The 25,774-nt window shown below is 38.6% G+C and overlaps 1 protein-coding gene across 1 annotated transcript in view; it reads left to right on the plus strand.

Moving 5' to 3' along the window:
* Positions 1-1,286: 1,286 nt before the first annotated feature.
* The window catches only part of LOC127645251 (PH domain leucine-rich repeat-containing protein phosphatase 1-like), a 53,351-nt gene continuing 28,863 nt past the window's right edge, over positions 1,287-25,774 (plus strand). The window contains exon 1 of the mRNA XM_052128807.1: positions 1,287-2,553. Coding sequence (XP_051984767.1) covers positions 1,404-2,553 — 1,150 coding nt within the window. The 5' untranslated portion in view covers positions 1,287-1,403. The remainder of the gene's footprint in view (positions 2,554-25,774) is intronic.

The following is a 25,774-nucleotide window of genomic DNA, read 5'->3' on the forward strand; positions in this document are numbered from 1 at the left end:
GTTGTACACATTAATGAAAATTTCAAAATGCACCTGTTTCAAAGAATTATTGTACAATAATTACACTGTTTGAATGAGATCAATATTAATTTATTATGGTTTTATAGGAATAACAATAACTTGATCTATTTTGGTAAATAGGGGTGTAATTGGAGGTCCGATTCCTTGTTAAGTTCTTAATATTATTTTATTGTTTTTGGATGAATGCTTATATCTGTTATTTTGTTTACGCCTTTGATAACATGTCATTGTCGTTCGTATGACTAGATGGCAGTAAAATTATTCTCTGTTACTTTAGGTCTGTGTTCCGTAAAATGGCGTATATACTTTTTCTTTATCTTAATTTCTAACAACTCCTGTTATTTTTTTATTCATTAATATATATATATATATTTCTGCATATATATATATATATATATATATATATATATATATATATATATATATATATATATACATACATACATATATATATATATATATATATATATATATATATATATATATATATATATATATATATATATATATATATATGCAGAAAACAGTAACAACAATCACAGAATCATTTTGGAGAGCTGCAAAAATTCTTGAATATTTCTCTGTTGGTATAAAATAAATCTTGTGTGGTGATCATCATATTCTTACTGTATTAGTTTTGATTATGAATCACAACTGCAGCTGTGACGCACCAATAAAACAAGCGCAAAAGCAACGATTCATGGGAGGAGATTCCATGTTAAAAACTCACAAATCGGGTTAATTACGGTGTTTCCATGATGAGTAAGGTAAATACTTATAAAAAGTAAATCAAATTTGAATTATCCAAAACAGCAGGTTGGGGGGTGTTACCCGTGTAAAGTCTTGTCGTCCCTCTTGTTATTATTCAAAGAACAGCCGCATTACAAATGATATAACAACGGCTAGGTGCTCAAATTAAAAATATAAAAACCCAACACAGAGTAATAAAACGTCTCAACGTTTTATTCTGTTGGAGTTGTTCGACACAACTATGGAGTTTCAGGCGGGGGGCGTGAACTCTCGCGATGGTTGACGCTATTCACGCGAGCTTTGAGTGAACTTTGGCATTTCTCTTCCCTCTATGTTTATCATTATAATCATTATTCAAATATCAATAACAGCATTAAAGATGAGAGGAAAAGCGAAGATGGGACAAAAAACGCCAGGACGAAATGAAAACAACGCGCGCTCCTCAGGTCAAGGGGGCGTGAGCTCTCGCGCGTTTTCCGCGCACTCTCGCGAGCTTTCTAGCATTCGCTACTTCGGACTCCATGATCTGATCGCGAGCGCTGCGATCCAACCTGCGTGTCTCGCACGCGTTCTCAGCGCGTCGTGCGGCGCTCATATCCCCGCTCCGATGGACTGAGTGCGATACCGTGAGCATGGAGAGCGTTAAAGCGAAGACGTGCAGCGCTCTGAGTGTGGCCTTGAGAACCACAGCAGACGAAGATGAAGGCCAAAGCGCGCCCAAGCCCCGTCATATGCAGAGCCGGACGGAGAGCCCCACCGAGCTCAACGTACTCAATAAAGCCTGCAAGAGCAGCTCCAGCCTGCTGCTTAGGAAGAGGAGGGTAAAGAGGCATGTGTCCAACATCAGCAGTGCCTTTCACAGTCGCGGTCTGGACCGCCAGACGATGCTCAGACACCGAGCCAGTCCGCAGCTGCAGCTGTCAGACCGCCATTGGGTCCGGCAGGACCTGCGCAGGGGATCCGTTCACGTCCACGACCGGCTCACGGCGTGCTCCCAGCCGCCCCGACCGGTACTGTGCACGGTGGAGAGCACCTCGGCCGAGATCGCGCGGCGGCTACAACATATGAGCGGCAAGATGGGCTCCGTCCTGCGGCTCAGCGCGAAGACCTGCCCGGAGGTCAGCGGTAACTGCGACGGAGAGTACCCGCTCAGACACCTGCCCGACCAGCCCAACGAGCGATTGCGGCTCTTACTTCTTGAGTCGCACCGCCAGTACCACCAGGAGTACGACGTCTACTCGAGTCCGGAAGGCGAGCTGGAACGGGCGTCCCCGCAGGACGAGGATTCGGTGAAGAGATTCACTGGCTCGGACGCGGAGACCAGCAGCGCTTGCGACGACCTGAGCTCCGGGGCCCGGCTTAGCCAGCACCGAGACTCGCTCAGCGACGACATGATTCTGGGCACGGACGCGTCGGCGTTTGATAGCAGCGCCACCGAGGGCCTGGACACGTACGGCAGCTCCTCGGACGAGCTGGAGCTGGACTGTTCGTCGGAATCTGTCCTACAGGACGCGAACGAGGTGAACGCGAGGCTGAACGCGCTCAGCATCGGCACCGAGGCCACGGGGGACGGTCCGGATGCTGGTACCGATGGGGAATCGGACTCCGGCCCGGCGCTGTACGTGCAGCTGCACGGCAAGACTGCCCGGCGCCTGGGGCCCGACGAGAGGCCGCTGCAGGTCCAGAACGACTTTCTCTTTAAACTGGGATTTAAAGACCCGTGGCGGGTGCAAGAGGAGGGCATGAACACTGAGCTGGGATCGCTTCTGCGCTTCTACGCAGGTAAATGACACATGCGATTGTTTCTCCACTTGTTCATTTCTTTCTGCCCAAAACCAACGTTAAGTTACGGGTGATTGTCACTTAAGCACTCTGACTGAACGCACGTGAGCTGTTGCAGTAGATTTCTTACAAGAGGTCAGTCGTGGTTTACAGGTTGTTGTTTATGTATGTCTAATATGCGTGTCAAACATTCCAGAGGTGCATTTCCATTGCTCTCACAGAGGATGCGCTATCTCTGTTCAGTTGTGTTTCATTCAAGTATCAACTTCATCTCGGGTGTTTCTCCTAAAAGTCCATTGGAGAAATCAAATTAGACACAGATGAGGCCATTGTTGACATGCAGTAAGAGTGTAGTGTAGACCGTAGCACAAGTTATCTGCTCTTGGAAGAATTTGATGAATAATATTGAGACATTTGATTGCAGACTTTGGTGAGCATTGGTGCATGACATTGTTGATCTCTTCTGAAATTCAAGAGGAGACACGTGTAAGATTACTAGAGGTCTTTTCTTTGGAGAAACTTTAAGAAGCAGGAGACTACAGCAAAGTTCCCATTTAATCTCGATTTAAACCCATTGCTCTCTGGGTGAAACTATTGATATTGTTTCTTTACAGTACATATTTCCATGTGTCTATATATATATTAAGCTCAATTGATAGATAGTATTTGTGGCATAATGTTGATTAAAACTAAAATGAATGTATTCTCATCCCTCATATCCCAAAGAAAAAACAATGTGGTTACAGTGAGGCACTTACTGAATGTGGCCAATCTGTAAACTGTAACATACTCTCTGTATCTAAAGTATAGCCACAAGGCACCAAAACTGTACATGTTAGCATGATTTTAGTGCAATAAACTCACTTACTAACCTTAATTTTACCCTATTGTCATAATGACATAAACGGCTAATTCTGGTAAGCGATTTATCACACAAAATCACGTAGAACTGAGATTTTAGTACACCAAAATCATTTTAACGTGTGACGTTAATGTCTTGTGGCTGTACTATTGAAACGTTGTGTTTTGTATGTTTGTGGACTGGCCACAATCACTTCCATTGGAAGTGCCTCATTGTAACTTTTGTGGTAATCAACATATGCTACAAATGCTGTCAGTTGAGCTGAGCTTTTAATGAACCTGGAACATTCCTTAAAGTCTGCTAAAATGTGTTTTGACCCTTTGGGGCCCTGCTGATGGCTACATGAAAGCCTACATGAATTTAGTGCACAAACACTGTCACTACTGTATATCGTCATGAACATGAGCTGTGAAAACTACTATATGTGCACATGCAACATGTAAGATCGGTTCAGTCTATGTAACGTCCCTTTTTAAGGGGTAAAATCAGTTTGGATTGCAATACACAATTACATAACTTAAATGGTAGTAACAACCAACTTAATTTCAGTTTCTTTACATATTTAACATGTAAATACATTTAGATGAAGACATTTATAAAGAGTCCATATAAAAGATAACTGGAAATGTATGAGGTAGGTTGTGGGTGATAAGTCACAGACATGTGCAAGCATCGCATTACCATAACTCTTCTCTGGCTGGTGCGCTGCTGAATCCCACGCAACCTAAATGGAACCACTGTATAGGACAGTTCTGATTATCGCAAGCAACCATGTCTGCGCAAACATTCAGGCTGTCTGCAAAAGCACCACAACACAGCCTTTTCAGGTTGACCTCCCGACCAGTCACTATGCTCGTAAGAATACAGTCCTTTGATTCCCTTTATTTTCTCGTCATATCTCGTCTTTGCATTAGGATGTATTTTTAGGCGGTATGGTCCGACAATGTTTTCTTTAGCCCGCTGCATTTTGTAGGATTATATTCTGTTTTTCACTAAATTTTTTTTTATTATTTTCATGCCACTAGCCTGCTATGCGATGCCAGCCCATGTAAAATGGCCAAATATACCCATAATTCTTTGCGTTTTGATGACGTTGCCGCCCAGTTGGTCACATGTCTTAGCAGTCTCTATACTTGTGCACACTGTAGGTATTACATAAGTGGTCAGTTTGCTGTCACATATGATGTGACATCATAAGGTGGGTTTCTGTCCATGTATTGAGCGCAATGACTATGATGGAAACACATTTACTGAATATATTCCTGTCAAATTTGTATAGGAATATACGTAGATGCACATCACAATGTGACTAATGTGACTGCCTCATCAACACATCATTCGCTCAGATAATATTATCAATATCAATTGTTGCTCTGGTTATTCTGGAATGCCAAAATCTGTCATCAAACTGATTGTCTTTCAGAACTGTGTGATGCACTTTCGCACCCAGACATAAGGTATCTGAATGCTAACAAACATGATGTTCGTCAGTGTGTTTTTGTCTGTGCGCTTTAAACCTGGTGATTCATTGTGTTTCGATAAATCCACAGTAGCCTCAACTTCCATTTTCATTTCTATTTTGCAGCAATTTCCCCAGAAGTGATGATTTTATTCTCATAAACACGTGGGATGGTAACGCAGCTTTATTTGCTAATTGTTTTTGCGATATTCAGATTTTTCACGTAAATTATGTTCAACACTATAATGGAAAGATAGCCACATTCTATGTTAAACAAACACGCCACCACTTAACTTTATTTATACCAGTTTTATACTTCGACCCTCCACTAGCTGACTAGCTTTATAAAGTAACTTTACTAGCACGATGATCCTCCATGTTTATGTTCCCATGGCGCTCTCTCTCTCTCACTCTCTCCCTCCCTCTCTCCCTCTGATAATAAAACATGGCAGCATTCTCTGCTCCCACGGGTGCACATGACATAGCCACAAAACCATTGTGCGCTGCTCTTGTCGTTTGGATGGCGCTGTTGTTCCGGTCTGTCCATTATCATTGAAATGAATGTCTGAATGCTGTGGATGCAGTGGAGGGTGAAGAGCGAGGCGGACGGGGCGGTAGGGCAGGACGCTCGACTTCTGGATATTCACATGCTGTTTAGCGGCTCTGTTCTTGGCTAGTGCTCACTCACGTGGTCTCATGCCAACATCTATTAGCCCGCCGGCCAACAGTGGCCCGCAGGAAGTGCTTCTATTCACGCCGTTGAGAAAAACAGGGCTGTGAGGAATACGGATGATGGGGGAAGGAAAGATGGTGGGATTTGTTGGGTAGAGTACGAGTGGATCTTAGCAACTGTTGGAGCTGAGTTTTTTTTAATGGGATGTACCAAAGTGTGTTAATATCCAGAATAGTGTTGAGGAAGCTACTTTGAAGCTTTTCTTTTAAAAAAGTATTTTTCTCTACAAACTACAAACAAAAAGTAGTTAACTACACTGTATCTATATATAAGAATTAGACTGAACAAATAAAGTCATATCAAATGTAAACTTCTACAACTAGAAAACACCCTATTTTACACACCAAGTCGAAATATGGGATAAACTGCAGTGATGAACTAAATATTTCACTTCAAAAATGAAGGCAAAGTCTGTTTAACACTGGACATGGACTGGAAAGCGAATGTTCTAAACCATTTGTTTGTCTTTCTAGCAGGAATAGTGCCAGCGCTTGCTGTGCAAATAGAACGGAACATCAGTTTACTGTCGGTGCGACGTGTAGTAATTGACACATCCAGCGTAGACAGCTTCACTGATTATAATGGGTTCTTTTTGCTTTTGATGCTCCACTTGTGTCCGATGTAGACTGGGTGTAAAGCTGCGCTGTGTTCAAGTGAATCATTAAATGTGAACTAGTTCATTTTCATGAACCGTCCCCTCAACCACACTAGAATGGCCATGCTCTGCGTATCAAACTGCAGCCGTTGACATAGGCCACATTCACTCACATGTGTACGTTTTCGTTTGCAAAAGCTTTAATTTAGCTTCAGTTACACCTAGACCTCACTAGAACTGCGTTTTACTCTGCTGAAATCTGAGCATTTAGAAAACGCTCACCATTATCACATACTTCGGAAAACAAATGGCGTTAGGAAACAGAAAACAAAGGGATTAGTGTTGACATGGCCGTAATAACACCTTAAGGGAAACTATTCCACAATAGCTGTCAATAAATAAATAAATAAGTATATATACGTTTTTTTTTTGTTTCATGCACAATACTGCTGTTGTAGCAGTGATGGTTCAGCAGTAACTCCTCAGGCCACATCCACACTAATCCGTTTTTGGTTGAGAACGTTTTTAGTTTCCTAACTGCTGCCCACATGTGACATGGATTAATGATCACCTGATAAAACCTGTCAGTCATCTTTCCCTCACTCTGTTCGGTCAGTAAAACACAGTGTTTCTCAGTGTCTCTGTTATTATCATTCCTGGCGTGACTGCTTAAGCTTCCGGAAGCATCAGGAGTGTTCCCCTCCTCCGTCTGCTGGTCCACAGGCATGTGAGGAATGTTTGCACACTCTTAGGGAATGTCAGGCATGTTGGGATCCGAGTGCTAGGAGGAGACACAGTGGACACTGGACGAGTCAGGCCACATCTGTCTGGAGTGTTTTATGACTCTGAAGACATCACTGCCACTGGAAGCTGCCTCAGAGCTGTTTATAGGCTATTATCTTATAGTAGTGCATTTATGTTAAAACGCATGTCGTACAAGAGCACAATTCCCTGCTCAAAAGATCTCCACAATCTCCATTTCCTCACATAAATGGATAAGAAATCAAGATTTGTTCTGGTTTGATTTTGCTCTTATTCAACTTCAGGCACATTTAGAATTAAAGTCTCTTTATTCACTTTTACACATACAGACTTTTCCAGAAAATTTTAAGTTTAGAGGTCATGTGTGAACATGGCTCATTTAAAAATACTGGTAATTTTTTGCACTGCCTATTTCCCTGTACGAGAAGTTGTTACAGTACCTTCAGTTTTAAAAGTTTAGTTTTAACGCTATGTGCGAAGTTGTAAAATTAATGATTTGAGCTTGTACACTGTCTATGATTCACTATGATACACTATGATACAGTTACATAGACAGTTTTTAATGGCCATTTAGTTGGAGGATTTTAAAAGTGTTTGATGTTTTAGAACTGACTGTTGAGGAAATCACTTGAGTAACATTTTACAATAATTGGTTAACAACAGTAGTAAAAATGAACTAACAATTAACTACTTTTACAGCATTTATTAATATTATTTAATGTTAATTTCAACTAAGATTTTTAGAAGAATATCTCAGCTCTTTGGTCCATACAATGAAAGTAAATCAGTGCTCTGTGATTGTGAATGTGATTTGAATCTTTACAAATTTTATAAATCAGCATAAAAGTAGTCTTAATCATGTGCCTACAGTGGTTTAATCCATGTCTTCAGAAGCAATATGATAGATGTGGTGAGAAACAGATCAATATTTAATTACCTGCTCAGTCAATCTCCACTTTAACTTTCACATTGTTCTTCTTGTGTTTTTGGCGATTCACATTCTTCATGCATATCGCCACCTACTGGGAGAGAGAAGAATTTCTAGCAAAAATGACTTAAATATTGATCTGTTTCTCACCCACACTTATCAAATCAATTCTAAAGTCATGGATTAAACCTCTGGAGTTGTATATATAACGTTTTTGCTCTTTTTAGTGCTTTTTGGAGCTTTAAAGTTCTGGTCACCATTTACTTGGACCTACAGAGCTGAAATATTCTTCTAAAAATCTTCATTTGTGTTCTGAAGAAAAAGTCATAGACAGCTGTTCTAGATGTAAAACATAGGCTAAATATAGAAAACTACTCAGACGTTTGATAATTTTATCACCCAGCCCTATTGATAACATTACTTTAATCTATCATATCAACCCAAAAATCTCATTGATAGAGAGTTAATTTACAGGCTACTTTATAGACACCCAATCTAGTAAGCAGAAATATGAAATTTACCTCGATATGTTTCTTCAAATTAGTGGCAGGATTAATGCTGATATCTGGCTTGAGCAAGTTAAACTCACATGACACAAACTAGCAATTGGACTTTTTCCACTGTGAAAAGCCCTTCCAGGTGCAGCCGTGACGTTCAGCTGTAAACTGGCATTCTCCAAATCCATTACATTTGGCGCCAGATCTACAGCTGATGTTCAAGTTTTTTGCTTGTGATTTGATTTGACAGGAGTCATGAGACTCTCTAGCCTGATTGATAAAAATAAAATCAGGAAAGGGAAGTAGCGAACACCGACAGTGGGAAAATAGTGCAGTAAAAGTACAGTTACAGCACTTAAAATGTACTCAAGTAAAAGTAAAAATATAACATTTTTAAACTACTTAAAGTAAAATTCTTGGAGAAAAAGTGGTTAATTACAGTAACGTGAGTATTTGTAATTCGTTAATTTACACCCCTGGACACAGGAGAACATATTTTAAAAACACAAGACCTGTGTGATGGTTTACCAGTGTATGTCATCTGATGGAAATGCTGGATGATTTTACAGTCATTCCTCTTCACTAGGTCGAACAGGTGTTCAGTGTGCACTAAAAGGTGTTTAACACTATTTGATCGGGCACCAGTCATTAATGGTCGTCTATCATCTTTTTCCCTTTAGTTATAATGTATGGTGCCTTTACATGCTGCTTAGTTTAATGAATGTAAATTTGAGCATTGTGTGTATAACAATGTTTTTGTATTGTTTGTGATGTGACACGTGCAGAGAGGTCTGGAAACATCAGAGAGAATGACTAAACAAACACAACATTACATAACACAACACACTCCGTCAGTCTGTGTGTGTGTAAGAAAGAGAAACATGTTGATTTATCACAGGATGAAAATGTTCATGTGGTTGATATTAGTCTTGTATTGATTGGAAGATTGGATCATTTTACTGACTTGGATCTTTGAGTCTCGTTCAGCAAAATAGACAAATCTTTATTCAAGTCATTTCCTTCATTTGAGCAGAATTAAATAAAAATGTTACATTTTCAATTGCCAGATCCCCCCCAACACATCTGCTTATGCAAACTTTGATTATAGTCCTAATAAGGAAAAAATTATAATGCAGCCAAGGACAAATTATGAAAAATAGAAAGATTAGTTCACCTCTGGAACCTTCTTGTCGGAGTTGTACGTTCTATGTTCTACGCTATAGCGTATACAGCTGTCACATAGAACGAACGACTCGGACTAATGACTCGTACCAGATGACTTGAGAGGTGAACTAATCATTTCTGTTGAGCAATGCATAACATATATGGCTGTCACGTGACAAAAGAAGGAACGACTCGGACCAAAAAAGTTGAAAGGTGAACTAATTCTGTTTCCTGTTTAGCGGCTATGCGGTTTTCACGTAACAAATGAACAGAGGTTGCGCAATGCACATGTGCAGCCAACACAAAATTAACAAATTGCTTTCTGAGACTACTCGTTCTTCTGAGTCACAGAAAAGATTTGTTCAAAATGAATGAATCGTTCATGAACAACCCATCACTATAGTCTTGAGTAGTTGCACAGAAACTCACTTATCAGTAATTAGTGTTGGGAACCGAGATCCAGTTCATTTGAATCTACAGCGTGAAGTTAGCAAAATGCAAAAAAAAATGTTTAGTTTAGATTACATCCCATCCATCCATCCATCCATCCATCTTCAACCGCTTATCCGAAGTCATGTCACGGGGGCAGCAGCTCCAGCAGGGGGCCCCAAACTTCCCTATCCCGAGCAACATTAACCAGCTCTGACTGTGGGACCCCAAGGCATTCCTAGGCCAGTGTGGAGATGTAATCTCTCCACCTAGTCCTGGGTCTTCCCCGAGGCCTCCTCCCAGCTGGTCGTGCCTGAAACACTTCCCTAGTGAGGCGGCCGGGGGCATCCTTACCAGATGCCCAAACCACCTCAACTGACTCCTTTCGACGCAAAGGAGCAGAGGCTCTACTCCGAGCTCCTCACGGATGACTGAGCTCCTCACCCTATCTCTAAGGGAGAAACCCGCCACCCTTCTGAGGAAGCCCATTTCGGCCACTTGTTCGACCTAGTTCTTTCGGTCATGGTTAGATTGCATTTTTTTTTTAAATGGTGCTTTAAGTGCTTTTTTTATGGAATGGTATAGAGAAAATATAGCTATTTCCTGGAAGATGCCACTGAAATGAATGTCCTAAGAAATCACACTGGGACAGCACTAGATGGTGTAAACAGCAAACTAACTGTGACCATGTCTGCAGGCTTGTTTGCTCATCCAATCAGAAGACATTAATGCACTTTCTGCCCATCAATCATTTTGCATGATCTCACATTGTAGTAGTAGTTGAAGCGACTCATTCAGGTTTAATGCCATATTCAGGTTGGTGGTAGGCCGATATATCGTTTTACCGATTAATCTGTGCAGATAGTTGGTTTTTGGAACTGCTGGTTATCGGAAAAATCTATGCCGATTGTTTATAATTTTTTGGATTATTCCACAACAATAAACCTCATCTTGTGTGTGTGTGTATATGTGTGTATATATATATATATATATATATATATATTAGGGCTGTCGATTTAATGCGTTAATTCAGTGATTAATTGTACAAACAATAACACAATTAATCGCGTGCCCACGGACCATAATAAGGAAGATTCCTGAGAAATGAAGCTTGTAGTACCACCTGTTTACTCCAGAGGGCAGTAAGTGAAATTTCAGCTGTATGAGCAACGCACAGTTTATACAGTGAAGAAATAAATTCCGTAGGCAGACCAACACAAACATGCGTTACGTTTTGGGCTTGTTAATAGTTTAAAAACTATCTGCTATCGTTATCAGCCTTTCCACCACTTAGTTATAGCATTGGCAAAATCTACTATTGGTCGACCTCTAATTCAGATTCATAACATTTATCAGGTTGAGGGCACTACTGTTGTGTTTGACAACCCTGAGAAGATGGACTGCTGCTCGATGATGTTCTCAACGGCTCAACCGTATGTTTGGAGGCCGGTGTTTTGAAAAGAGGGGCATCAGTCTCGTGGAAGTTCCAGAACAGCTAAAATTGCTTAAAATTACAGCTGGCTATTGATATAGATTTCTCTATTTGTTTCCGATTTGATAACAATTCATAAATTTTAATTTTGGGGTGACCTATCCCTTTTAATGTGTATATTCTTATATTATTCTTATTTCCAAATATTTCTTCCTCAAAAGTACTACAATAATCATGTGAACTGTTAAAGTAATAGATCACCAAAAAAATAAATAATTGTCTCATCATTTACTCTTATGTCATCTCAAACTCGTATGACTTTCTTTTCTCTACTGAACACACAGGAAGATATTTTGATGGTGATTTGATGTCTATATCTATACAGTTTAAGTCAATGGGGTCCAACACTTTCAAGCTCCAAAAGGGCATAAAGGCAGCATAAAGTCAATCCATCAACTCGAATGGTTTAACCCATGTCTTCTGAAACGATGGCTTACGTTACATGCACATCAATGTACCAAAAATCAGCGTATTAGTATAAATAACGCTTACGTGTGATTTGAAAACATTGGCTGAGACTGCATCAGTTGTCTGAATTGTATTAATAAAGTGTGATGAAGTGTTGTGTTTTTAAGGGTCATAGTGTTAGTTTATCATGATCTTATGTTATTGATCACAGTATTATTGATCTGTGTGTGAGAGGACACTAGTTACCCCTGATCACTCAAACTCTTCAGTGTGTGTGTGTGTTTACTTTGGTCACATACTGATATACTCTTCTTTCATCATTGTTTTCTCTTGTCATCTGTTTTTACTTCATTATTTCTGTCATGTCTTTATTTCACTCCCTCGACACATCCACCCTTACCCAACTCTCTCTCTCTATCTCGCTCTCTCTCTCTTTGTGTGTGTGTGTGTTATGTAACAGGAGTCTCTGGTGTTCCTGAATGGCCGGTTCGCTCTGGCACGTGTGAGTGAGTGTGTGTGTGTGTGTGTGTGAGTGTGTGTTCTCCTGCATTTACAGCAGCAGCACATGGTAGATCACATTTGACATGTAGCGTGCCCTGTTACGCTCTCGCTGCTATTTTCAAATGGCTATTCTTGCTTTGAATTAATATGTTAAGCAGAATGACACAGATTGAGAAACATTCGCATTGAATGAGATGACAGAGCACTAATCCACTGTGAAACGTGCAGCATATGTAGACTATAATGTATTTTTATATAATTAAATCATATCATTTGCGATTTTAATATTAACATTTTCATGTGAGCTGTTTATACGGAGAAGTAAATCTTCTGTCAAAAACACTAAATTCAAATAAAAGCTAGGAAGAATCTGTGATATATATTTACTGTAGTAATGATAAATAATGATTAATATAGTAATAATAATAATAATGAAAATTTAACAATAGATCACAACCAAGAGTGCTGTTTTACTGAATAAAAGTTTGTTAAAAAATGCAATGGTAAGTCATTCTATTTTCAATCGTTAACATTTTTAGGAATTTGATTAGACACAATTTGGATGATGAAATTAAATTAAACTTTAAAACATGGAATTCCGAGAACAGGAATAGGGAAAATTTTAAATATTTCAGTAGGGCCATACTTAAAAACACAGGCTGGCTGTGTCTCGTTTGGAAGGATGCATGCCCCGGAGGTCGCATTTGTCGGCTGTATACGTCATCAAGGCTGTCTCGTTTCATTTTCTTATTTTTTTTTATTGGGAATGCAAAAAAGGTTAACAATTGTATAAATGTAAGTGCATATTCATAAAAGGCATTGACAATAGATAATAAATAAGAAAAAGAAAGACAAAAAAATGAAATGAGACCGCCTCGATGACGTATGCGTCCGACAAATGCGACCTCCGGAGGATGCATCCTTCCAAATGTAGTCGCGATGAAACGGAAGTTGTGACCGAAATTTTCTCCTGTATTGTGCCGCACATCTGAGTGAAAAGGCTTATCAAAGAAAAAATGTAGGGTGGGGACTTGTTTTTATTCATTTGTTGTTGATTGGATTGTAAAAAGTGGGCCTGAACGGAGGCAGATCTGAATTTGAGCCTGCAGTTTACTACTGTGCTGGTCGTGTTAGCACCGGAGAAACTGAGCAGCGATCTCTAATTAGTAAAAACAAGCGAGTCAATGTGTTATCACAATACATTAAATATTAATGGGAAAAAGAACACTGACACCTCTGGCGCGTCACATCAACGGCCCGCAGGCATGAGGCCTGTTTCAAATACTCCATGACTGGGGAGTGGGGGCTTTCACATTGCGTGTGCAGCACAAAATGGCCGCTTTCAGTGTCATTTTTTGAAAGCTTCCAGTGCTTCGCTGATTATAATGTGTTCTAATTGCAGTTGAGGCAACGCAACGCGCCGCTTGTGTCCGGTTTATACTGGGTATTACTGGTGCTACACACCCAGAAAGCCTCCAAAAGATGAATGCAATAAAAAAATTATGAATAAACTCCAATAATGTTTCCCCTTCCGATGCGTGCATATTGAAATATGATCGCCTCTGGACCCTTTCAGACGTGAAATGTCTCAAATGTGGCTGCAGATTTTCCATTTTCCTCTTCCTTTGAAATGTAAAAGCCAGCGTGTCAGTAATTCATGTAGTTTGGGGTAGGGAACATGATTTGGGAAGAAACAGCTTAAAATACACCTTGTCAACTCATAGCTGATTTGATGTGAAGTCTGTGTACATGAAGGGGTGGAATTAAAAAAGGACTGTGGCTGTTGAGCAATAGCTGCAGAGTAATCTTGCATATGTCATTAGAGAAAAGTTAGATATTTCACCGGAAGACCAAGTTATGACATTTTGATTAAAGATTACGAAGTAAACTTTATTTAATAAAATATACATTGATAAATCGTTCACAATAAGACCTGTAACATGCATTAATAAAATAGTGTCAATTTTCATTTCATGCCTACTTTAAGGAAAGTAATACTTAATTGAGAAACACACACAGACAGAGAGAGAGTTGGGTAAGGGTGGATGTGTGGAGGGAGTGAAATAAAGGAAACATGCATTTCTTTTAATGTATTATTTACATTAAAATGTAACTTTAAATAGGCTAAAGGGGAGTGTTCAATAGTACATTACCATATTAGCACATTTTTGCTGTGGTTTTGAAATTGGTATCGAGAACTTCTGAAGTTTTGTTATCATTACAACACTATCTGTGAGTATTGGCTGATATTTGTGTTTTTTTTTATTATCAGCATCAGGCTTATTAGGGTACATTATTAAGTTTTGATGCTTAATTTAATTTCAAGCCTGATCTCATAGAATTTGTGACATTGGCAAATATTCTTCAAATTGATATTACGTAACATATTACGTGTATCGTGTCAGTTCTGAAGTGAAATGTCCTCTGTGTGGTGCTAAAAGCGAGTTAAATGTTCTTCCAAACAGATGATGTTTTTAAAGTTCATGCTTTAAGTTTTAAATCAACAAAACTGACCTCCCTTGACTAAATCTTAAATCTTAAACATAGTGTTGAAAAAGCAAATGTGAAAAACACAACCAGGTAATTTTGTGGTGCTTCTATAACACTTTCGGCTCATGTGTTGGCTCTTCTGCACTCATTTTCTTGTCCTTTGCATCACAAGGGCAATGATTTATCAGTTTAGCTATTGCACAAAATCTGGCCAAAAAGATTTTTTTGCATTCGTTTCAGTGGTTCGTAAGAGCTCGCTGGAGCGAACTTTTAGGAAAAAGTCTTATCAGCTGCTGAACACCATGTGACTGCCATTAGACCATGTCATCAGTAAGAATGACCTGGAGCTCCGCCTACCTTGAGGCTGATGGCTAATTTTATTTACGTGGTTCAGTGAGTCAAAATCAGTCAACATGAACACATCAATGTGCAGAGTTATTATTATGTATATAGTTATGTATGATTGTTTGCTTGGAGACATTTTCAAAGACCATGTCATGTGATTTTTATTTGGTTATTTTGGTCTACTAAAGGTGTCTCAAATGACCATTGTCTTCTGCAGCAAAAGCCATTTACACATCTGTCTAAACATAAGTCTCTTGTTTTTTCTTTGTTCTGCACATTCATTATTTGATACACTCATCTTTCCAATGGTATCAAGGTCATCATAAATTACAATAACAGAATGTAACCGGCACATATTATGGTCATGTGTAGCATTATTATCATGAAATCATAATGTAAACAAGACAATAATTTTTTTTTACTGTATATATATTACTTTAAATCATCATCTAGTTGTTATAACAGCTTCTTTTACTGACTTGTGAAGTGTACTCATAGAATGAAGCGTAAAGTCATTGATAACACATTTTTAAGGTTTTACATGTGCGTTTATATGGGCGTCCTCATATTTAAATTTACTTATTTTTCTAAATACATCTCAAAAACACAGTACAGAATTATGTAGAAGCTAGATACATTCAGTCCAACTGACTTAAGTTTTCATAGTAATTAACAATCAGAAGAGAACAAAGAAAGATAAATAAATAAATTACAAAAGAAACAGTACAGTACAGAATAATAGCAAATTTGCACAGTTCCAATATGTTGTTTTATTTTTCTGCAATAATTTGCAGTGACATCTACTATATGATTTTTATTTCTGTGTGTCTACAAACTCTCTCCATCTCCTCCATAAAAACTCCCACTTTTGTTTGCTTAATCATTGGGAGAAGGTAAGGGATTCTATCTTGTATATCTCTATTACAATTCCTCTCCAGTCTTCCATTGTGGGTGGAGCAGGTTGGAGTCATCTACGAGTAGTAGCCTTTTTGGTTGCTACCAAAAATATTCTCCATAAGTATCTTAGATTGGTTTCTTGTAGATCCAAGTTTCTCAGGTATAATGCATTAAATTTAAATGGAATGTTAATATTTAATATAACCTCTAATGTCCTATGGCTGTTTCTCCAGAATTGGCAAATAGCTGGACATGACCAAAATGGTAATGATTTGCTACATCAGATCTACAGCATTTCCAACACCGGGTTCCTGTTTCACTTGAACTCTTTTGATTTTGTAGATTTTGATCTCTGATTTTGGAGACAATGATATCATTTAGAAATGACTTTGCTAATTGTAGTTGCCTTATAGGTAGACAAAAAAATCTTCACTATATCATTCTGAGTCCAATTCCCCTCCTTATTTACTGCTGAGTTGAAGTGGGGTCGTACTTGAGAATATTCTATAGAAATCTTGATTATCCAGCCCAAACTGGTCCTTAAATTCCTGGAAGGTTAACAGAATATTGTTATTCGTAATAGTATAATATGATGTAACTTCTTTCTTGGTCCATCCCTTATAAGTTTCATCCAATGTTTTTTTTAAAGCGTCATTCAATGTAAAAAAACTTTTTAATACTGTATCCCATATTTCTAAGGTTGCAGAAATACATGGATATCCTTTACTTATACTTATATATCTTTTTTTGTATTTATTTTTTATTGATTCCCTGAATAATCTCTTTATTTACATTTTACCACATTTGTACCAGTTTTTTTTTTTTAATCAAATGTTATTGATTAAAAAAACAGGATTGAAGAAACAGAACATACACACACAGAATCAAATTATATAAAATTATATGCCCCCCCTCCCACTACAAACATTCAGTGGTCCAACACAAAATGAAAGTGTACACACGTACAAATACTTCTAATATTTAAAGCAGACAAGAGACACTTAAGAATAGATACAAAAATGTAATCTTGCATTTAAAACTACAAATCCCCCTCCACTGCCCCTCCCCAAGAACCCTCCAAAAAGGCATATTTTTATTAAACAAATCCATGCTACCTAGCCTTCTATATGACATTCCCTCAAATGCCGCCACCCTGCCCATCTCTGTGTGCCACTTTTGAAACGAGGGCGCTCCAGCCGACTAAGAATGATTTGTTTGCCAATCATAACGCTGTCTAGGACCCAATTTTTTATTTTGGGTCTGGGGTCACACATAAAACTCTGAACCCTCAACCAAAATTCTTGGATCTTAATACACCACCAAAAAATATGGGTTGTGTCCCCATCTTCTGATTGGCATCACCAGCAAGTGGATGTATCTTTAAGACCAAGCCTATACAATCTAGAGGGGGTCTAATAGAATCAATGTGAAATCTTAAATTAAATAAGATGCAGATCTCTAAATGCAGATTTTACTTTTTTTGTAATTTTTTATCTTAGCCCACACGCCCTCCTCCAATAACAAGTTTAAATCTTTCTCCCATAATCTCTTGAGAGAAGTTGAAGCTCCGTCACCCAGACTCTGAATTAGCAGGGAGTAATACACTGATGCCTCATGACCTATTCCAAAAGCAGTAATCACCTCTCCCAGAGTATCTGCCCCTTTAGGGGGGTGTATACCACTCTCAAAAATAGTACATAGCAGGTGGTGCTGTTGTAAATATCTAACGAATTGAGACATGGGAATCGCAAAATGATCTCAACACTCCACTCTCATATAGGTCACAGAGCGTATTAATCTCCCTCACAAACCAATCTGACCAGCAGAAAATACGTAATGTTGGGTTCAGCAATATGCTCTATATGCTTTTAAATAAACTTTTGTCCATACCGCATGCAAATGTGAGATTACGGGGTGTGACTTCACTTCTCTGGTGAGTTTAATAGAAAGACTTTTCCGAGATAGGGGGAGGGGCTCTCTCAGGTGGAAGTGACCAATTAGACAAATGTGTGTATATATATATATATATATATATATGTGGGTTAAATGCTCAATTGTAAGCCAACTACATGTGAGGTGTCACAAACACCTTTATTTATAAGACATTGATCAAAATAAAGTGCAAATACACGGTTCCTCTTCCTGTTTGAGAATACACACAGCAAAATAAAAAATTACATAAATATATAAAACAAAAATAGTCACATCTCTGACAATACTCCTGCTGTTGTTAACAATAACAGACTGATTGAAAAAGTAAACATACAGGTTATCCTTACCTGCTTAACAAGATACACAGCTTTGCAAATATAAAATATATTGAATAAATTATGCACATCTCTGAGAATACCTAAAATAATATTGAAGACAGAACAAAAAAGATAGCAAAATACAGGTTTTCCTTTCCTGTTTAACAAACTATATCTCTGTGCAAATAAAAATGAATATGTAAACATAAAATATAAAGTGGACTACTTGCTCTGAAACAGTTGTTTAGTTTTCTACTGATCAGAACACAACAAACGACAAAACCTTGTGTGGAAAGGCACAATACTGCTTCCTCTTGGTCTGCAGGCGTGGGCACAGGCTGAAAGCATCTCTGATCAGCCAGCATAGAATCCGCCTCCAAGACAGCTTTGTGCTTGAACATGTCGATCTTGTCACTTAAGACGTACCTTGGATCCACAAGTGAGGCCATGTCCAAAGGTCACTGGTGGCTGGGTCAGCATATTTTGGGTTGAGATAATCCACAATGGTGGTCTTGATATATTTAGTCAGCTCATTATCTCCCTCATCATGTGCCAGGAGACTTTAATTAAATAGCACAGGGCTGACATATGAGAGAGTAGTAGACGTATGTATAGTGGGCTAAAGCACTGAACTGTTAAGCAGAAGGTTGTCGGTTCGATCACCACAGTCACCGGTTGCTCCGGGTGAATTGTCCCTGTAATAAGTGCTCTGTAAGTTGTTTTGGATAAAAGCGTCTGCCAAATGCATGAATGTAAATGTATTTCTATTATTATATATATAATATTTATTAATTTATAAGCTTCCAGCTTGTAAGGGCATCCTGCAGGGCTTCAGCCATATGCTCTCCGGTGTTGTCTTGGGGAAAGTAGCTTGTTTGGAGACACACACTTTTCAACTCCCAATCTTCAATAAAATGTACAATCAAGCTCATATTTGGCTCACATGTTCTGCTCGACCATATATCTGTTGTCAGTGCGTAGTGAGTCACTTTTGCGAGCCGGTTGGATAGTTTTTGTCTGACTTCACAGTACATTTTTGGTAGGTTTTCTCTTGTAAAGTAGTGACAGCTGGGCAAATCGTATCTTTGATCCATTGTTTTCAGCAGCTTTTTAAAGCCAGCTTGTTCAACTGTTGCAACAGGGACCATATCTTTAGCAATGTGGTAGGGTGCCGCCTCTGTTATATTTTGCCACTTGGCACTTTTCTATTAGGGCACACCCTGAGTAAATGAACTTGCAAAGAGGTTTGTTTTGGGGCAGAAGGCTTTCCAGTCTGGCTTGCAAGAGCACGACATCCACAGAGTTTATACATTCTTTGTACTGTAGTATTTGTCGCTGTTGTAAATGGTGAAAGAGGTTCGTAGTGCTTCCGGCACGTGTTGTGACATGTTTATTGCACTCTCTACATATCACCTTGCTCTGATGTTCATCTGACCTTTTACATGCACGTGTTTCACTAGACCGCACGCCTCCATTCAAACAGCGCATCAGGCATGCGTATAGATGTTTTGTCATCTGTTCTTAAAATATAATAAAGTGTGTTTCTTCAAGCACTTGTCTGTGTGTCTATGGACAAATTATTTGTAATATTAATTTGATAATAATTATAGCCTTATAATAATAATAATGATGATAATAATAATAATAATTGTTATTATTATTATTATAATTTAATACACGGGAAAACATGCCAAATTTTGTATTGCCATCAGCTATATCCGAGATCGTCTATCGGCACAGCCCTAATGTGCATTTCTCTCTATAGAATTACCAAAATGTTCAGACTGTCTCCTTGCTGGTTTTTCCGACACATTCAGAATCATTACTGCTTTTGCCGGGGTCTCTGCAGCTCACATTGTGCATGCATTTTTTAGATTAGATTCAACTTGGATTAGATTAAACTGTATTGTCATCGTGCAGAGTACAGGTACAGAGAGCCAATGAAATGCAGTTAATATCTAACCAAAAGTGCTAATAGCAATATGTATTTATTAAAACTATATATATATTATATTATTATATACAATAAAGATTTTTATGGAGTGCCATGTTGTGAGGTAGAGAAGCAGAGACCAGCTCATTGCAAATGTCTATGAATGTAGTACAAGGTGCAAATGAAGAAGTATAAACACTGAAGGTGCATTGTACAGAACAAAGTATAAATATGTAAATATATATATATATATAAAATGTATATGGCCGGTGACCATAAAAGTGCAAGCGGCATCAAGAGGTAGAAATTATGTGCAAAGAAATGTGCAAGGGAATGTGCAAAATATATATGTAGTCCGAGTGTGTTTTAGTGTTCCGTAAGCTGACAGCTGAGGGAAAGAAACTGTTCCTGAGTCTGCTGGTGGGACAGCGAAGACTCCTATAGCATCTCCCAGACGGGAGAGGAGTAAACAGACCATGATTGGGGTGATAATGCTTCTCATCCTCCTTTGTGGTGAATATCTTTGATGGAGGGTAACTGAACACCAGTGATGTATTGGGCAGTTTTCACCACACGCTGGAGGGCCTTCTGGTCTGAGACAGCGCAGTTGCCATAACACACTGTGATGCAGTTTGTTAGGATACTTTCAATAGTGCAGTAGTAAAAGTTCAGCAGGATGTGGGGGGACAGGTGAGCTTAGCTATGTCCTATATCGGTCAGGCTCTACTGTTAAGAACTTATTTTTTACCCCTGAATGAAAAAGATCTTCTACTTAAGTATATCAAGACCTAAAGGAGTACTGGTGTGACACGTGCTGTGATGGTGTGTTTTGATCAGATGTGCTAGATTTGTTTGAAGGTCAGAGTGTTTGTCACAGAGCATAGAGAGGTGTGTGTGGTTAATGCTGTGTGCTACATCTGGATACAGTACAGAGATTAAATTTCATGACATTCAGCGCTGTGTCTGTCTGCTCAGCTGTCTCTCTCTCTGAGTTGTCTAAGGTTCATTCACAAGTTAGACTGACACAGCAACAGTGACTCAAATCATTAGTGAAATGAATATCAAGCATATTATATTTTTTGGGATGTCAAAAGTAGAGGCAGGCCTGTTACACTTTTGAAGATAACAATTTTGTTTAAGCGCTCATGTAAATTGCAATCAAACAAATGGATAGATCTCCAGCCCTATTTCACATAATTTCATTTGAAAAATGTCAGTGTGTGTGGCTTTTGATTATGAATATATAATCAAGGGTGTAGTTTCCTGGTGGGATGGGGGAGGTAACCCCCCAAAATAATCAAAACAAGCAAGTACAATCCCACCAATATTTATTATTCCGTGGAAACATGTAAATGCTTCACACTGCAACCCCCCTCTACCAATGTTCAAGCAAAATCTACACCCTTGGATATAATCAATGTACCTCCTTCAGTGATGTGTGTGGGTTACTATGAGATTTATGTGATGATAATCTCCGCTTGTGCCTGCTGATCACACAGCATCTCCTCGCCATGGAAACAGAGGCATCGAGTGTATGATGACTTCCTGAATGTGCTCAATGTTCTTACAGTAACTGTGTTTTTATCATGTTCTTTCATTATATGTAAAATGTCCCAATGTTAAGAACTGCAAAAACAGAGTGCAGAATTACATTCATTTTCTTCATGTTATCATATTTTTTTATCTTTCATCCTGTCATATATGCATTAGCATTGACATTTCAACTTCTATAGTCACAAAGCAAGTGATACAAAATTTGAGATATTATGTACATCGAAATATTTCAACAAATGTATTTTTGCACTTTTCAAAATCAAGCATGCAATTATGATGATGTGGTGTTAGATTGATATGAGAATCTCATGAATTAATGTTAGGGTAACATTGAAGTCACACTGTAAATAAATCTCAAACCTGTTTAATTTATTTCCACTTATGAAAGTGACCCAGAATATCTAATTCAAAGTGATTTCTGCTGTTCACTCGGTCATCCAAAAACTGTCACATGTGGTTTGGGTCACTTTCAGCTGCAGTGTGAACGTTTTCAGAAAGAAGACTTGCTCTTGATACTGTACTTATACTGTGGAATACATGCGTGCATTGCTGGACTGTATCCGTAAGAGCTACGGCCCCAAATAAACCACCTGATTTATATGTAATAAGAGATGTCATAACTTAACTTTACTTACATTTTTGACAACATTTTTACATCTAGCTGAATCAGAGAAATTGGATGGTAACTTTTACACCTGCTTGGATCTTTGTCCTTTTTAAGAATCAGACCGATCCAGGCTTTTGTCATGGTAAGCGGAAGATTTTCATTCTTTAATGAATCCGTATAATTTTCTAACAAATGTGGAACCAATTTTGTAGCACAAGATCTAATAAATTCAGCAGCAAAACTGTCTGGCCCATCAATTTAGGGAGTTCTAATGGATCCACAAATGTTCTAATATCTTCATCAGTAGACAAAGACGTGGAACTATAGAGATCAAGATAGAACTCATTGAAAAGATTATTAATATTAATAATGCTTTCAAAGAGTTCTATCTTGATCTCTATAGTTCCACGTCTTTGTCTACTGATGAAGATATTAGAACATTTGTTCAAAAAATCCAAATCACGTGAACTCATGAAGTTGGAAGGAATATTAAAAGTGCTGAGGCAGAGCTGAAGCGCCAAATGTCGATTTTATAGTAATTGGCAATGGCTTTTATAACAATGGCTGAGGTAAATATTTCACCACCAGCAGATTTCAATGAGGGAATAGTTGAAAAAGACTCTCTGCTTTTTATATCTAGTAAAAAGCTTCCCTGCTTTGTCCCCCTACTCAAAGTATGACTGTGTTGCCCTGAATAGCCAAAAATCCACATTCCGTGACAAAATAGTATTATATATGTATTTCAATCAGGAGAATTCTCTGAGGCCATCAGACGACATTTGGCGCTTCAGCTCTGCCTCAGCACTTTTAATATTCCCTTCCAACTTCATGAGTTCATGTGATTTGGATTTTTTGGTGAATGAGGCATACTGTATGATCCAACCCTTAAGAACAGCCTTAAGTGCCTCCCAATCTATGCTATGAGGATACTGAGGACCAGTTGGTTTCCATATAAACTTTGATTTCAGTCTTTAACATTTGTTGGAATTCAGGATTTTGCAAAAGGGATACATACAAGTCCCAACTAAATGATTTATTTTTCTCTGTATATGGCAACATCTCTAAACTCACCAGGGCGTGATCTGAGACTAGGACGTTTCCAATTGAGCAATCCACAACAGATGAAATGAGGGATTTAGATACAGTGCATCCGGAAAGTATTCACAGCACTTAACTTTTTCCACATTTTGTTATGTTACAGCCTTATTTCAAAATTGATTAAATTCATACATTTTCCTAAAAAATGTATAAACAATACCCCATAATGACAACATAAAAGAAGTTTGTTTCAAATCATCATAAAAATAAAAGACGAAAAAAATCACATGTACATAAGTATCCTTCCAGAAGAACAACCATCTCTGCAGCACTCCACAAATCAGGCCTGTATGGTAGAGTGGCCAGATGGAAGCGGCAAGCATCATGTCTGGAGGATACCAGGCACCGCTCATCACCTGGCCAATACCATCTCTACAGTGAAGCATGATGGTGGCAGCATCATGCTGTGGGGATGTTTTTCAGCGGCAGGAACTGGGAGACTAGTCAGGATTGAGGGAAAGATGAAGGCAGCAATGTACAGGGACATCCTTGATGAAAACTTCGGACCTCAGACTGGGGTGATGGTTCATCTTCCAACAGGACAACGACCCTAAGCACACAGCCAAGATAACAAAGGAGTGGCTACGGGACAACTCTGTGAATGTCCTTGAGTGGCCCAGCCAGAGCCCAGACTTGAACCCCATGTAACATCTCTGGAGAGATCTGAAAATGGCTGTGTACCAACACTCCCCATCCAACCTGATGGAGCTTGAGAGGTCCTGCTAAGGAGAATGGGAGGAACTGCTCAACAATCTGTGTGCCAAGCTTGTAGCATCATACTCAAAAAGACTTGAGGCTGTAATTGGTGCCAAAGGTGCTTCAACAAAGTATTGAGCAAAGGCTGTGAATACTTATGTATATGTACTTCTTTCACATTGTCATTAGGGGGTATTGTTTCTAGAATTTTGAGAAATATAATTAATTTAATCCATTTTGGAATAAGGCTGTAACATAGCAAAATGTGGAAAAAGTGAAGCACTGTGAATACTTTCCGGATGCACTGTATAAAAAAAAAATCTATTCTAGAATAAATCTTATGAACTGTTGAAAAAAATCTGAATCAGCTTTATTGCCAAGTATGCTTACAAGGAATACAAGGAATTTGTCTTGGTGACAGGAGCTTCCAGTGTACAACAACACAAACGATACAAAAACAGCAGCAAGACATAGGTAATTAAAAACACAGGTAATAATAAAATAAATAATTATACATATATGTACATACACTCACCTTCATACATACCCACATACACACACGTAGTGCAAATCTATTACAAATCTGTTATATAAAGAACAAAAATATAGTATATTATAGGGATGCACCGAAATTTCTGCCGGTGAAAATATGAGCTGAAAATATATACCTCCTCGCCCCGCCCCTCAGTGCTCTGATTTCAATCTGGATCGATCTAGCCCTTATCACAGCGCTACCCAACAAAGGCCAATCATGTCAGCGGCGTGGAAATTCTTCAAAGTTTCTGATAAGGACATCAAATTTGCGATCTGCAGTGTTTGTTCAGCAGAACTTTCAAGATATATATATACACCGAGTACAGCAAGAGATTCTATAGGAAAGCGCCCGATCCACAGCAGTGCCACACCTAGCGCTGCTACAACACAACTTGAGACGTATCTAGCTGAACTACGCCAGAAGCGACAATCCCCTTGACTACTGGCGCATAAACAAAGACCGTTTTCCTTTGCTTGCACGGATTGCGCACAGGTATTTATCTGCCCAAGCACCAGCACAGAGAGTGAGAGTCTATTCAGTGCAGCATCTCATGTTCTTGATGAGCTTTCTGACAGGAGAAACTGTCAGAACATTTAGCAACTTTTGTTCTTGAAGAGAAACCTGTCACTTGTACTTAAATAGAAAGCGGTCCAATATGATGTGAATAGCAATTACATTACACTTGTTCTTCACTTGAGGATGTATCTGTCGTTTACAGTTGCCTTTGGATTTAGTTCAATTACTGCTGTTTTGCACTGTTGTTTTGCACAATCATTTTCACTTAAAGTGTACATACGTTTACATAAACAGAATAGAGCACTGATCTATATATATAATTATATATTATAGTATATATAGATCAGTGGAATAGAGGCCCTCTGCCATTCTGTGTTCTGCCTTTTGTTTTAATTAAAATTACTGTTGCATATTAAACGTTTTGAAAGATACTAGCTAAGTTCATTACTTGACTGTTGTTTTTCATATAAT

The sequence above is a fragment of the Xyrauchen texanus genome, chromosome 6 (genome assembly GCF_025860055.1).
Source record: "Xyrauchen texanus isolate HMW12.3.18 chromosome 6, RBS_HiC_50CHRs, whole genome shotgun sequence".
NCBI lineage: Eukaryota > Metazoa > Chordata > Actinopteri > Cypriniformes > Catostomidae > Xyrauchen > Xyrauchen texanus.